Source organism: Musa acuminata, chromosome BXJ1-6 (genome assembly GCF_036884655.1).
Source record: "Musa acuminata AAA Group cultivar baxijiao chromosome BXJ1-6, Cavendish_Baxijiao_AAA, whole genome shotgun sequence".
Lineage (NCBI taxonomy): Eukaryota > Viridiplantae > Streptophyta > Magnoliopsida > Zingiberales > Musaceae > Musa > Musa acuminata.
In genome coordinates this window covers 35,361,082-35,375,306 of record NC_088332.1, presented here as the reverse complement: position 1 = coordinate 35,375,306, position 14,225 = coordinate 35,361,082, and the positions used below count along the sequence as shown (strand labels likewise).

The 14,225-nt window shown below is 36.4% G+C and overlaps 2 protein-coding genes across 2 annotated transcripts; one reads left to right on the top strand and one right to left on the bottom strand.

Annotated features, from left to right (window-relative positions):
- Window positions 1-3,712: 3,712 nt before the first annotated feature.
- On the top strand, window positions 3,713-9,795 carry LOC135676749 (uncharacterized). Its single transcript, XM_065188261.1, has 7 exons — window positions 3,713-3,922; window positions 5,528-5,671; window positions 7,201-7,299; window positions 7,462-7,538; window positions 7,799-7,907; window positions 9,019-9,347; window positions 9,483-9,795. The coding sequence occupies exons 1-7, from the start codon at window positions 3,853-3,855 to the stop codon at window positions 9,573-9,575; spliced, it is 921 nt and encodes a 306-aa protein (XP_065044333.1). The 5' UTR covers window positions 3,713-3,852; the 3' UTR covers window positions 9,576-9,795.
- Window positions 9,796-10,690: 895 nt separating this feature from the next.
- Window positions 10,691-13,443, bottom strand: LOC135676748 (small ribosomal subunit protein uS14-like). Its single transcript, XM_065188260.1, has 3 exons — window positions 13,271-13,443; window positions 12,559-12,658; window positions 10,691-10,901 (listed from the first exon to the last, which is right to left on the bottom strand). The coding sequence occupies exons 1-3, from the start codon at window positions 13,426-13,428 to the stop codon at window positions 10,893-10,895; spliced, it is 267 nt and encodes an 88-aa protein (XP_065044332.1). The 5' UTR covers window positions 13,429-13,443; the 3' UTR covers window positions 10,691-10,892.
- Between the last annotated feature and the right edge of the window lie 782 nt (window positions 13,444-14,225).

The following is a 14,225-nucleotide window of genomic DNA, read 5'->3' as shown; positions in this document are numbered from 1 at the left end:
GATGACAGTAGTGATCCACTATCTACAAGTTTGGCGGCACTACCTTCTTGGATTACGATTTGTACTAAGGACAGACAACATAGCTTTGAGCTATTTCCAAACATAGAAGAAACTCTCCCTAAAGCAAGCACGATGGTAGGACTTCCTAGCTGAGTTTGATATGGCAATGGAGTATAAGCTTGGAAAGGCGAATGTCGTGGCCGATGCATTGAGTTGGAAAGTGGAGCGTGTGAGTGCCATATAATTGGAAGACCTGATGCAGCTCATTAAAAAAGGCAAGGCACGACGGTTTTGGGTCAAAGAGGGACTCATTTACACCAAAGGGAATAGAGTCTATGTTCCTTGAGTGGACAGTATGAGACGTGAACTCTTAAGAGAGTGTCATGATTCCATTTGGGCTGGACACCCAGGCATTTATAGGATCTTGGCTCTCATGGAGAGAGCCTTCTATTGGCCAAAGATGGGGACTGATGTGGAGGAATATGTTCGAACGTGCCTCAATTGCCAACAAGACAAGGTAGAGCAATGGAAACCGGTAGGACTTTTAGAGCCATTGCCCATACCAGAAAGGCCATGGGAGAGCATTTCCTTGGACTTCATATCAAGCTTGTCCGTAGTAGGGAGACTCGAATCGATACTCATGGTGGTCGATCGATTTTCTAAGTATGCAACTTTCATTACTACTCCCCTACACTGTACAGCAGAAGAGGCGGCTAAGTTAATGATGAAGGATATGGTGAAGTATTGGGGAGTCCCGCACAATATCATTAGTGATCGAGACGCTCGATTCTTGGGACGATTCTGGACCGAGCTATTCAAATTGTTGGGGTCGAAGTTATACTTCTCCACAAGCCTCCACCCCCAAATGGATGGCCAAACTGAAAGGATAAACTCGCTCATAGAGGAATATCTTCGGCACTACGTGAGTTCCAACCAACGAGATTGGGTGAAGTTGTTGAACATTGCCCAATTCTCCTACAACTTGCAGCGGAGCTCTACGTCCAACAAGAGCCCCTTTGAGATCATTATAGGGCAGCAACCATTAACTCCTCACACCATGGTAATTGGATATATTGAGAGTAGTCCGTCAGCATACCACTTTGCAAGGGAGTGGCACCGAAATGCATATATTTCACGGGCTTACTTGGAGAAGGCGGCAACAAGAATGAAGAAGTGGGCAGACTTGGGAAGGCGACCGTAAGAGTTCAAGATCAACGATTTGGTGTTGGTCAAGCTCCAACTAGCATCACTCCAATTCTTTAGGAATAAAGTACATAAAGGATTGGTGCGCAAGTATGAAGGGCCCTTCCCAATTTTCAGTAAGGTGGGCAACGTCTCCTACAAATTGCAGCTATCGGTGTGGTTCAAAATTCACAATGTTTTTCATGCCAACAACTCAAAAGCCTATCACTCGGATTTGCAAGATGCTTCCCGAAATGTTCCAACTCGGCTACCCCCCACCACAGCCTCCTACAAGAAGCGAGTTGAAACCATTTTAGCGGACCACAAGATAAAGCTACCCATTGGAGCTAAGCAAACTGAGTACTTGGTGAAGTGGCGAAAGCTTTCCCGAACTGAAGCCAATTGGGAGCCTGAAGACATCCTACGATATGAAGAAGCAATCATCAACAACTATCAACAAGTGTCGACGAGGGCGTCGACAGTTTAAGTGGAGAAGAATGTCACGAACGATCGTCACGCACTCACAACAACTCCGTTCAACGAACCGTTCGTCGCTCTAATCTACATGCACAGTTACTTGGCATCATGTTTTGGCTTGTTTTTAAGTCCTTTTGCTTGTAAAAATATAAGTTCGAACAAGATGCAGCGCTACAGTGTGACCACTCATCGAACCGAGCAAAACAGCCCCAAAACAACTATGTTTTCATGTGTCACGGGCTGATTTATGCAGCCCGCTGTTGAACGTGAAACGTCAGCCATCTTAGCACCCGGGAACCCCCCTAGTGGCACAGGGGCTTCAATATAGTATCGGGCTTTGAACAACCTTTCGTAAGTTCGCACGTTACCTTGACGGGAACTTGTTGTCGTGTCCGGCTCCCGATGAGCAGTTGTTTGTGGACTTGCAATTGTTCGTTCAACCCTCTAAAGTCCTTGTTTTCCTCCTCTCCCTATTTTCTCCTGTGCACGCAAGGTGTTCGCTGAATTACTTGTAAAGCTTCCCCTTTTCGCGAGACGTCGGGACTTATTCGTCGCTCGTTCTTCAAAAACTTTCTCTTTTACAAGTTCTTCGGAACTTGCGAGAGGTTGCAAGTGGGCTGATCTTTGTGGATGCAAATCGCAGGGGTAAAGCACGACTTGGGCAACGTAAGCTAAGTTCGTATATTTGCCGCAAGGGTGCCTCACACCTTAGGCAATTCTAACTAAGGCCGTAATAGTTAGGCTTAACATGATAAGATCATAACTAAAACGAAGAGAAATACATAACTATTTCCTATTATTAGCAATGTTCATATAGGAATAATGGTTCTAAGAACTCAATATAATAAAAATTTTCTAAACCTAAAACACCATTTTAAAGCTCATTTTCTTAATCTCATACTAACTTAAACATCACTATTAATGAAAAATATAATTTTACAGGGTTTAAAGAGTCGGATGAATTGATTATGGATTGAGATTAGACTAACACAAACGTGTAAGAAGACCCCGATTGACTTCGACTTTCGATTCGGATAATAAAAAAATCAGTTAACACTATACGACGATCCTAAGATCCTACATCATTTGATTTTTATAATCAATATAATCATCACATCTATATCAAATCTCAATTGAAAATGTTTAATCTATCAAATCGAATATGGTAAATCTTTTAAAACAAAGAACTATAAAGAATACGTTTTTTGGCCTAAGATTAATACTTTCTTCATTTAAACTGTCTATTCTTTTCACCTTGGAGGAATCTTCTTCACTTAGCACATTTCATAGTCGCATGCAGTAAAGCCATCTTAAGTCATCCTTTCATTAAATAAACCACAGAAATAACCCAAACAAGTTTTTAAGTTTCTTTGGTGCTTATACAATGAATGATACTAGAAATATTTTACACCAACAATATGACACCACCACTATGATCCTCATTCATTCCACTCCCAATGATTTTCTTTATTTATGAATTGAAGAATCGATGATCTAATTGAATGAAATTGATGAATCGATGATCTAATTGTTTATGTTTGAATATGATAGAATAATTTTCTTTTAATCAATCGAAACCGGTGAGTCGAACTAACTCAGAATTGAATCTTTTCGATTTTGATTCTAAATTTTATATAATTAAAATCGATTCTATTCAGATTTGATAGAACAGAAGTTACAAGTTTAGAGTTTACAATTTCGAATGAATATAATTTTGATTTTAAATTCGATAGAACCGAAATCGATAATTGGGAACATCTAAGTTAGTAGTCGGATGTCTCTACCTATTCATATCAAAACAAGTTGACGTCCTACAAAATGTTTTGCAGCGCCGCCTCCAACTGTGGCAGAAAATATTTCCTCGCCATTTACTGTACGACGATGACGTGCCAAAGAATCGCACCACAAAAGCAGGACATAACACGAGACTTCCCAAGACGGTGGGGATCGGGCCAGAATGGACGGCTCACAACACATTCAGTCCACAGAAAGATCAAGGGCAGTTGGGTCATTTCCCTACATCCTTACGAGGGAAAAAGGAAGAACCGGTTTCGTCTCTCGGGCGCCGCCGCCATATATCTCGGCGGATTCGACGCTCCCACCATTCGAAACGATCGCATACAACGAAAGCGCGCAAGCGAGCGACAGATCAAGAGAGAGAGAGAGAGAGAGAGAGAGAGAGAAGATCATCAAATGGAGGAGGTGAGAGCCACCACGGCCTGGGTCGCCAACCGCGCCACGCATGTGATGGTCGACTCTTTCGGTCGGCGCTCTCCTTCCCTGCCCTTCTGTTCTCCTTGATTCTAGGGTTGGGGTTCCGTAGGGGTGGATTTTGATCGACTGAATCCGTCTTTTTGCGTGCGTCCTGTACGGTTTCTGCTTCCGCTCGTTTTGTGCGTTTATGGCAGGCAGTCATCCAAATAGGAATAGATAAGATTTTTTTGTCCTTTATTTTAAACAATGGTGGGGTGAGTGATCCCAAATGCATCCGCATGCTGCTGTCATGGATGTTTACTCTGGTTTCCGTTCTGTTTTGTTGCTTGGAATCATGTGTTGGTGATTGATTTCTGTCTCCATCTCTGGATTTTGTGAGTAAAATGAATTTTTAGTAGCATTCTTTTTAGGAGTCAAATTGAGCTCTCTCGGGCTTTCTTTCTGCACTTAAATTATAGTCATCAGGATTCCTTTTTTCCCTTTCCTTCCATTCTTTCGTATCATTGACATAGCAAAATGCATAAACGTCCATCATTAAACATGAATGGAGATGATTTTGTTATGGTGTAAGCAAGCCATGTGATAAGTTTGAACTGTCCAGTCTAGTTATCCTTTCTTCTTTGTCGAAAGGTTTGGAGGATACCATTGTCATATCTGAAGGCCAAAGCCAAATAACGCTTTACCACATTGTCCTTTGACTGCACCCATGTATATGAATGTTGCATTGACGCAATAAAATATATAAAAAAATCAACTATTTCCAACTCCCTGGTTTTGTATATCCGATTTAGTAGATGAACGTCTAACAAGACCCTGTTCACTTGATTGCCGTGGCATCAAAGTTAACAGCGGTAGCAACATCAATGAATACTCGATGGGAATTTTGCCTTAATAAATTTCCTACAAATAACATACACTGTTTGATTGGAATTGTTGATTTCTAAGTGTTTGAATTTTCATGCATCGTGGTTGGGGCTCTGGCAGGATTAGAATGTTTAGGCCTTGATAAAGTTGCTACAAATTTTAATATAACCTTGGGTTATGTTGAAACATCTCCTACTGTCGGGGTTCAAGGTGATTGAGCTCAAAGAGTTGTTCTGATTCAACAGTTGCTACCATATTACTTCCCTTTACTTTTGTATTAATCATTGTTGTAGGGCTATTCTAGTTTGTTCATGTTGATTGTCATCTGATTCCAGTCACTTACCGAGGTACAAGATCGAATATCTAAATCTAACTTTGTTCTTGTACTTTACCGATTTTAACAATATTTGGCACATACACATCAAGTGCACAGGTGCATTTGTGTATTACTCATTCTAATGAGGTATCCATGTCTTGCCTATTGGCTCGGAAGGACAAATAATAACCTATATAGGTTACACATGTCAAAATAAATCACATTTTGATTTTTCTTGGAAAGAAGAAAAGAAAAATTACAAGATGTGATATCCACATTTGCACCCTGTAGGCACCATATATATACACCATGATTATACCAACATGCCAAAGATTCTTTTGGTGCATATCATGCTGACCAGGGAGTAGCATGCACACCATATTTCTTACTGGGATGACCTTTCATGTCATCATTAGTTTGTTGAACTTCAGTTTAAGTTTTCTTCGTTATTATTCTTACTCCTTGTTCTTTTAGAGCTTGAGAAAGCTGTGGATAGTATTCAAGGTTCAGTTCCGAAAGTGAAATGGGATTTTGAAGGGATTCACTACTTCGATGGTGGGCCACTAACTGTTCAATACTTATTTGTTCTTGATGCACTCAACTTCTGCTTTTGGCCAGGTATGCCATCCTTAACTTAAACATAGTACACCGACTATTATAATATTCTTTTCTTTCTTCCTCTCAGTTTCTGCTTGTGGCTATTGTAATGTTCTTTTTATGCCTCAACAAGTTAGCTGCTGTAATATGCAAGTTTTATTCAAGTTTTGGTTGGTCATATGTTGTCAGTACTTTGATCATATTGGTCTGATAAATAAATGATTTCAACTTTTTAGCTTATAACTTCCTGCAGTGTTTCAATGTTCATGTCCAATGATGAATATAATTCTGTATTTGAATACCTTATGCTCTGAGATGATTCTATAGTTTCTTTTGTCATTTCACTGTTGGTTAATGCTTGTTGTTTTTGTGAAATTGCAGGATGAATTTCTTTATTAGCCAAAGTACTATTGATCTCTGATGCATGATTCCCCATCTCGATGAAATTTTTCTGCAAGCAACTTAAGAAAAGCCATGATATGATATCTTCTAAAGCTTTGCTGTGAAGAACAGAATTTTATCTAGTAATGAATCAGTGAGCTCTAGTTTTGGCCTTCCATGATTTGCCTCTTCAAATGTTTAAAAGGCACCATCCTCCTAGTTCCAGTTTCAATCAGTTCTTTTCCTATCATTGAAGTTCTCAGTGTTGCCATGAGCTCATTGAACTACATGTGGGACTTAATAACAAGAAGCATTTATTTGTAATTGTCACAAATGTCACTATCTAAGCTAAATCTATGTGCTTTGACCCTTTGTTTTCTTTTCTTCTAGTAATCTTTCTAAAGGAATCTAATAGGAAAATTGATTAACTTGATCATCTACGGTCAAAACTTCCTTTAGCTCCATTTTTCTAAGTTGTGTACTTCAAGTTTTCAGCAACAATAGTATTAAGTTGATATTAAAACATGTTCTTGAGTACATCTAGGTGTGCTCTATTCATGTTATACATGATGGAACCATGATAAAAAATGCTCTTACATGTCTTTGGTATCATTTACTGTTTTCTGTGTTCTTCTATGTACTTCTATTCTTCTTCCTTGAATATGTTGATTATGTTGGTTAGTTTTTACAACGAATGTGGAATTTAGTTGTTACATGTAATGATATACATCTTCAAGAGAAAAAGAATTTAACTATATTTCTTTCATAAATTTTGAGTACCATTTGCAAGATGTGTGAACAAGGTCAACCAGAGGCAATTTCTTATGTAATTTTATTAGGGTAAAGTAATCGCACAACCATGAATAAAGAAAAGCAATTTTTTAAGTATCACTGGGCATGGAAAATGTGACTTAAAGGTATCTAATAACTGAATATTTTTGAATGAACTGATTTGTTTTTTCTTGGCTTCAACTATGTTCAAGGGCATGAAATAGTTTAATGTAGTATGATACTGATTTGTCTTCGATGAGATTCTCCTTGCAAGTGGGATGCTTCCATGATGTCTTTGTTTGATTTTATGAGCATTCCGTGATACATGCCTTTTATGTTATGCATTTTGTCCAACAAGCTTTTATTGATGTTAAGCTCCCATTATTTTGTCTAAGCAGATGAAGAATTAATCTATGATCACTTAGCATCAGGCTTAAAGGCTTCACTGCAGAAAGATAAATATGCCCTTGATGCAAATCGTTTACAAATGTACACTGGTATTACTTTGTGTTCTTGCTGCTTATATTTCTAAAACATAGTAGCTCAGAGTTTTCATTCTTTAAATCTAACTTCTTATTCTTGTAGTGTTTTCTTTATGTTAGAAAATATGATGTTCTAGTGCAGTAAACAGTTTATGGAACTTGTTTTTTATATACTAGGTCCCCAACTGCGTGAACTATTGAATTGGTCACGCCCACTTCCACTAGAAGAGGAGCGAGTTCGCTTGCTGCACGAGGTAATATTCTTTGCCGACTAATTTAAATTAAGCATGTTGCAGATTTTTTTGGAATTGTTGTGACACCGGTGTTGTAAAACTGTTTTTGTTTTTCATTGTTCATCCTCATGCTTAAAAGGTCCTTGTTATAGGTTTCCTGTGTTTCTTTTGGTCTCTAATTTTCTGGTCACATTACTTTCCATTTCTAGTAGAACACAAAATTATCTTGAAGATTGTTTAGCTAACAATCATTTCTGCCTTCTTTTCTTTAATTCTTTCAGGTAGGTCTGGAACTTGAGAGAAACTTTGGAGGAGAGGCAGCTAATCTTGTTAAGGCATCCAAAAATTCTGCTGCATCTTTAATTTCAATTATTACAAGCAACTTTCCTGGTAAGCTGCTGCTGTTCTTTCATCTTTCGTCTGTTAAGCTGGTAATTTCAATTATTACACACAACTTTGCTGGTAGTTGATGTAATAAAACACATAATCATCAACTAGAATCTTTATGTTTTGCTACGATAGCAGAAGTTCCTGCAGTAGTCAAGATATATATATATATATATATATATATATATATATATATATATATATATATATATATATATAGTACAATTGTAAGCTGATGAATCATACTAATTTCATTTTTCTGTAATTTGTCATGCACATGTTTAATGCATAAGTAGTTGCTTCTTTTTCTATCAGCATGAATTATTCTTTTTTAATATTTTTTATTAGTGTTATATCATTTATTTAAGCGTCAGAAAGAAATATATGCTGTGCACTAATCTTGTAACATTGAATATACGAACTGTTTAGGCCATTTATCTTGTAAAGGAGAACATCATCTATAGCTAGATGCATCTTTGCCTACTAATATGAATTGATTTTTTGAGGGATAGTATTTTTGATGAGTGACTCTTTTGCTTTTCCACACTAGACATTTGAATGCAATGTTCCAAGCTCATGATCATGAAAAACAAACATTGCCAGTTTAGGCTATTTATTTCAACAGTTTTTTCTTTTGTTTGAATGTCACTGTTAATAAACTAATCTATGAACCGAAAAGTTCAGCATCCTTCAAATTATCCGAGTGTCCATAGGATTATAAATTACTGAACTTTCAGAACTATAATTTGTACTTTATATGTCTTTAAAAAAAAATTATATTTTTTTCATATGCTTGTGAATTCGATTGGCAGTAGTCTTGTGTGTCATATCTATGCTTATTTGATGCTAACACCTAAAGCCTCAAGAGTCATTGGCAAGAATTTTGCCCGAAAGCCATTCCACCAAGACCATCTACTAAAACATTTGCTTTTACTGCTTTTTTTTGTTTCTCTTGTCTGTTTAGAGTTTTATCTTATTAACTTCATTGGCAAGAATTTTGCTCGAAAGCCATTCCACCAAGACCATATACTAAAACATTTGCTTTTACTGCTTTTTTATGTTTCTCTTGTCCTTTTAGAGTTTTATCTTATTGACTTTGTATGATGGAAACTAGGTTTTCGAGATCATTCTCTCTACAAAGGTCACCAGGTTTTCTTATACAAGAGGGCACAGATCTTTGTTGCTGATTTATGGGGTGCCTTCAAGGGTGAAGGATACGGAAAGTTCAATGACATTAGTTCCATCACAATATTTGCCGACTATATCATCCCTGCTGTCCTGAGGCAGCTTGGCATATTGAAGTACAGTTCAGCTTTGTCCGACTCTATCGACTCAAAAATTGAAGTTTGCGCTGGTAGTGAGGAAGAAGTTGAGATACGTGCTTGCTCTATTTATGCTGTGGAGAAAATGAGAGAGCTCATCAAATCAAAGTTCAAAAAACAGGTATCTAAATTGCCGACATAAATTGACAATTCAGGATGAAAATGGTCCTGTTTATTATCCATAGATCTATTATTTGTAAATGGTGGTCCTGTTTATTTTCAACAGCTAATTGGTGAGTTATATTTCACTGCACAGGTGCTCAGTATAGAAATGGATCTTTGGCTTTGGTCCTATGGAGTTCGAAACTCCGCTTTGCCTCATCATCGCACGCTTTCAATATACTACTGATTGATTTCATCAGCAGAGTTTGGTTTTTTGGCATCTTCAAAGACAGGTCTGACTTGATTCTTACAAGTTCAACTAGTGAAGCTAATTTTAAGAATTGTTTGCTCTGCCCTATTATGAACAGGCCATATTTTTTTTTGCCAAAATTTTGATTTTAATTATCATGTTGCTATAACGTATGCATGTTGTGGGGTTCCAAATCAGATTCTTATTCCCTCGATCATTTCTGCTAGACTATCAAGTTTTTTTTTTTTCTTTTATACTTTTTTTTTCTTGGTATTCCTATTTATTTTACGCAACCACCACCATCAAGACACGAGATAGTTTATAAAAATGTGCTCTTATATATATATATATATATATATATATATATATATATATATAAGAGCACATTTTTATAAAGCGTCCAATCTGCTTGCAAAGCAATTATACGGTCAAGAAGAGGTGATCGATCGCGAGAACACGTCGTCGCCAACTGAAGCCCCATAACCTTCGAAAAGAAATCTCTCCTTTCACCCCTTTTTATTGCAGGCGGTAATGCAATCGCCATACTCCATCGCATCCTTTAATATAGACGTCACTACTGTTTCAGAATTAGTGGTTTCAATTTCCTAAAATCAAGAATTTGAATATAATCGACAAAGAGCTGGTTTTGGAATCTGAACTGAAGTCTCCGATTTCGATTCAAACAATTATTTTTATCATTTTTATTTAAAAATAAAAACTATTTTTAAATAATAAAAATAATTTAATTTATGAAACCCATGATTAGAATCATCAATTTTTCCAACTTTATATATGTATGTATATACATGTATATATATGTATTATAATGACCTTGTGATGATATGATAAATATTACCAATTAAGCTAGTTAGCACTAATCATCAACTCACCAACAAGAAAAATTGAAAGATATTTGCAATTTACCAAACTAAGTCTACAAATTCATATTCACTGGATAAAATTTAAAAAATATATAAAGAGCCATCGACCTCAATGTGCCCTACTAATAACCTGAAGTCCAGAAGCAACCATTAACGATCTATAACATTACGGTGCAACTTGTTCATATGGTTAAAATATATTCCAATAAAAGTCTTAACCAAGTCAAAACCTAGCAAAGATGGCATCGATAACCGTGATAAAACCATTGGAATTTAGCTTACTACATTGTTCCAACTGTCTTTAAGGGTTCAATAGGTGAACAAAATCCAGCAGATCACACATATTACCAGAGTTCATATGGAAAAAGAACATGTGAAATAAAATAGCTCCTTTCAATTTCACAGCCTCCATCCCTACCAATAGCAAACCTCTTCAGCGGTACTGCACAAACCAAAAACAAAAGAAGACATGCATCAAAGATTGCATCATGACACACCAAAAACAACCAAGGAGAAAATGTAGTGTAATGAACATAAGAAAAATCAGAAAGCAACATATACCGATTGCCCGGTTCTCTAAGCAGCACATATTTAAATAATGTAATTTCAAATTTCAAATTTTCAGTTAGTGAAATCTAACTATAACAGGACTGAAATTTTATGTTTTCACAATGACATGAAATCACACCTAATTTAACCATATCAATAAAGGAACATAAAACAAATGCATCATTGATACGAACAAAATTTCTTTTCCGGTTAACTATGTTATCTGCATGGTTCTCAAACCTGGAATGAAAGGAATGCATTGACTTCTCACATTTAAGAGAGCATTTAACATTGATCACCATCTACAAGCATAAATCAATTCATGTGCCCTACAAGAACACCTTTCAAGAATACTTATTGCTTCAACAATCATTAAAGTTGGAGGTAAATGATGTCAACACCAAAAATTCAAACTCGATAGGTCATTTAACAACCACATATAACAGGACTGCAGAAGTATTTGATATTTCCTCCATTATCAAGCTACAAAACACTTGCACATAACAAGGCAAATATCAATCGCTAAAAAGACTAAAACCTAAAATGAACAGAACATGATTTTTCAATTGTGATACTTTCTTTAGCATTGAATTATTTGCAGGTTCCTCACAAAGTCAAAGGCAAATCCACAATAGGAAACACTTTGGAAGATATTCAAGTTCTTTTAGAAACATCTCCACATGGACATAGATCAGTAGATGCAAATTCAAGCATAAAAGGCATGGAACAAAACTAAATCTGAGCATCCAAAACATATATCAATATAAAAAATTAAAGAAAGGTCAACACTTGATGCTAAACAAGAATAGAAGATACATTCGAAGAAAAAGCTCCTGGAAAACAGCAAGAGAACCAAAATCAACTTAGGAATACTCAATAATAAAAAATAAAAAAAAGACAGATACAAAGATGGGCTTAGGTGGTATTCAATGGTAAAAACAAGAATAGAAGATAGATTTGAAAATAAGAGCTCATAGAAAAATAACAAGGAGCTAAAAATGGACTTTGGGTCAGAAAATAACAGCACTGATACCTACCTGATGCTTCAAATGATTATCTCTGAAACCAGAATAGTCAAATAGATCCATGGTGAAATTAGATATGAAGACAAACAAAAGACCTAGCAGAATGTTAACATTGTAACATAGTAATTCTATTTTACAGATTTTTCAATGTGACAATATCCAAAAAGACCTATCCCTGCGTCGCCTACCTATACAACCGAAAGATAGCTAATTCTTAAACTTATCATCGTCTTCAAATCCTTCAACAAAGTATCTTGAGGATGATTGCAAGAGTAGATAAAACATAAGTAAGCACTACAATAAGAAGCTTATTTAAAATGGTCAACACTGAAAAAAACAAATCTTACACATGTAAACTTAATTCCACCAACAAAGACAAATCCCTTCATCCAACAATATATCAAATACTCAAAAAAAAAATCCTTTAACCACTAAATGATAACATCCAGAAAGCACAAAGAATAATTCAGAAGCGCGACAAGCAATGATCTGGTCTCAGCTGCATTTAAGAGAATACAAATCTACCTTAATGAAGCCAATTGCTTTGGCATTGCTGCGGAAGCACTGTCTGCAACACATAAGCCCATACTTCCTGATCAATCCATGAGGATTCCCACAAACACGGCTGCAGAGAAAGATAATAATAATTAGGTTAAAAATGATTCAGAATAACACAAAAATTACACTATGATGCATTAGTGACGCGAATCTCAAAACATATTGACTATCTATCACTAATCGCTTAAAAGCCAAAGTACAACACCCAATACTGTCGTACATAATTGCCAGAAAGACCAGCTTTTGCTGAATCATCCGACTTCCGCTCCAAACTATGCGGTTATAATTGTCAAAATTCCTTTCTTTTTTCTCTTTACATGTTCTTGTAATATGACAGAAACAGAGTTTTCGGAAACCGAAACATAATACAGCTGAAAAGCAAACAAAATTTGAAGGTGCATCAATCAATGAATAAAAGTCAATTTGAAAGTTACACACACGAAGCAAGATATATCAATGAACAAGTTCCCGATAACAGAGTAGGATCAAAACTAAGGACAACGTTAGATATTCTCATCTTTGACTCCAATGTTTAAACCAACCACATCATCTGGGCGGCGGGCAAGAAGAAACGGAGATCGCATCCAGGTTTTATCAGCAATCTCAAAATTACTTAACAGGGAGAACAAATCTTAAATTGAAAGGCACGGGATCTAAAAGGAGAACCAAAATCGCTCACCAAACTCGGGATCCGGGGCCGTAGTTCTTCGGATGCGAGTTCCACACGTTCGAATGCCCCATCTCTCTTCGCTCGCCGTTCTCACGCTGGGTCGCGCCGAGCCTTGATCCGTCGTCGATGGACTTATGAGGAGGGAGCTGCGTTTTATAGCATCGCATCGGGAACCCTAATTGACTTACCTAATCTGTGATCCACCGTCCGTTGATCCATCCATCAATATCTGCAGTCATGATCGGACGGTTGAGTTTTCAGACTCGTATGGAAATAACACAGTATCGCGGAACCTTCCACTTCATCTCCTCTTGCTTCGTTTCTCCTCACGGACTTGACAATGGTTCATTTATTTGGTAGGGTAAGAAAAATTCGATTTTTAAGATGTTGGCATTGTGCTAAGAGTCATATTTCAAAGAGGAAACATGTGTTCTTCTCTCACCATTTATGCTTACCTAAGTTCTATTGGTGTCAACTGGAACCTAGTAATGATCTTGATCAGTGTCATGAGATTATGATCTGCTAAGGTCAATATTATTAATATTGATCTTCGACTCGACATGATAATAAAATTATTTTGAATTATTTATTTTATGTGTTTTCATGTCTAAAAGAGAAAAAATATGATGAGGAAATCAGAGAGAGTTTCTTTTGATGATAAAAATTTTGTATTCCAGTAGCTCACATTTGTCATATATTTGGTATCTCATTTTAGTCTATAATAGTAATAATAATGATAAAATCATAAATCTCAATTATTTGGGATCATGTCTTATTTATTCATATCATATATCTGATAGTACTCCAATGACAATAAACACTTATATTTTGTATCCTATATAGTAAAAGTAAATAATAATTGTATGTCATAACTCGTGTAAGTTTGTTCCGGTGAAAGAATCATGTGAGGATGCTTGTGGCTAGACCCCTCTAAGGATTAAGTAAATTTTGATTTGTTAATAAT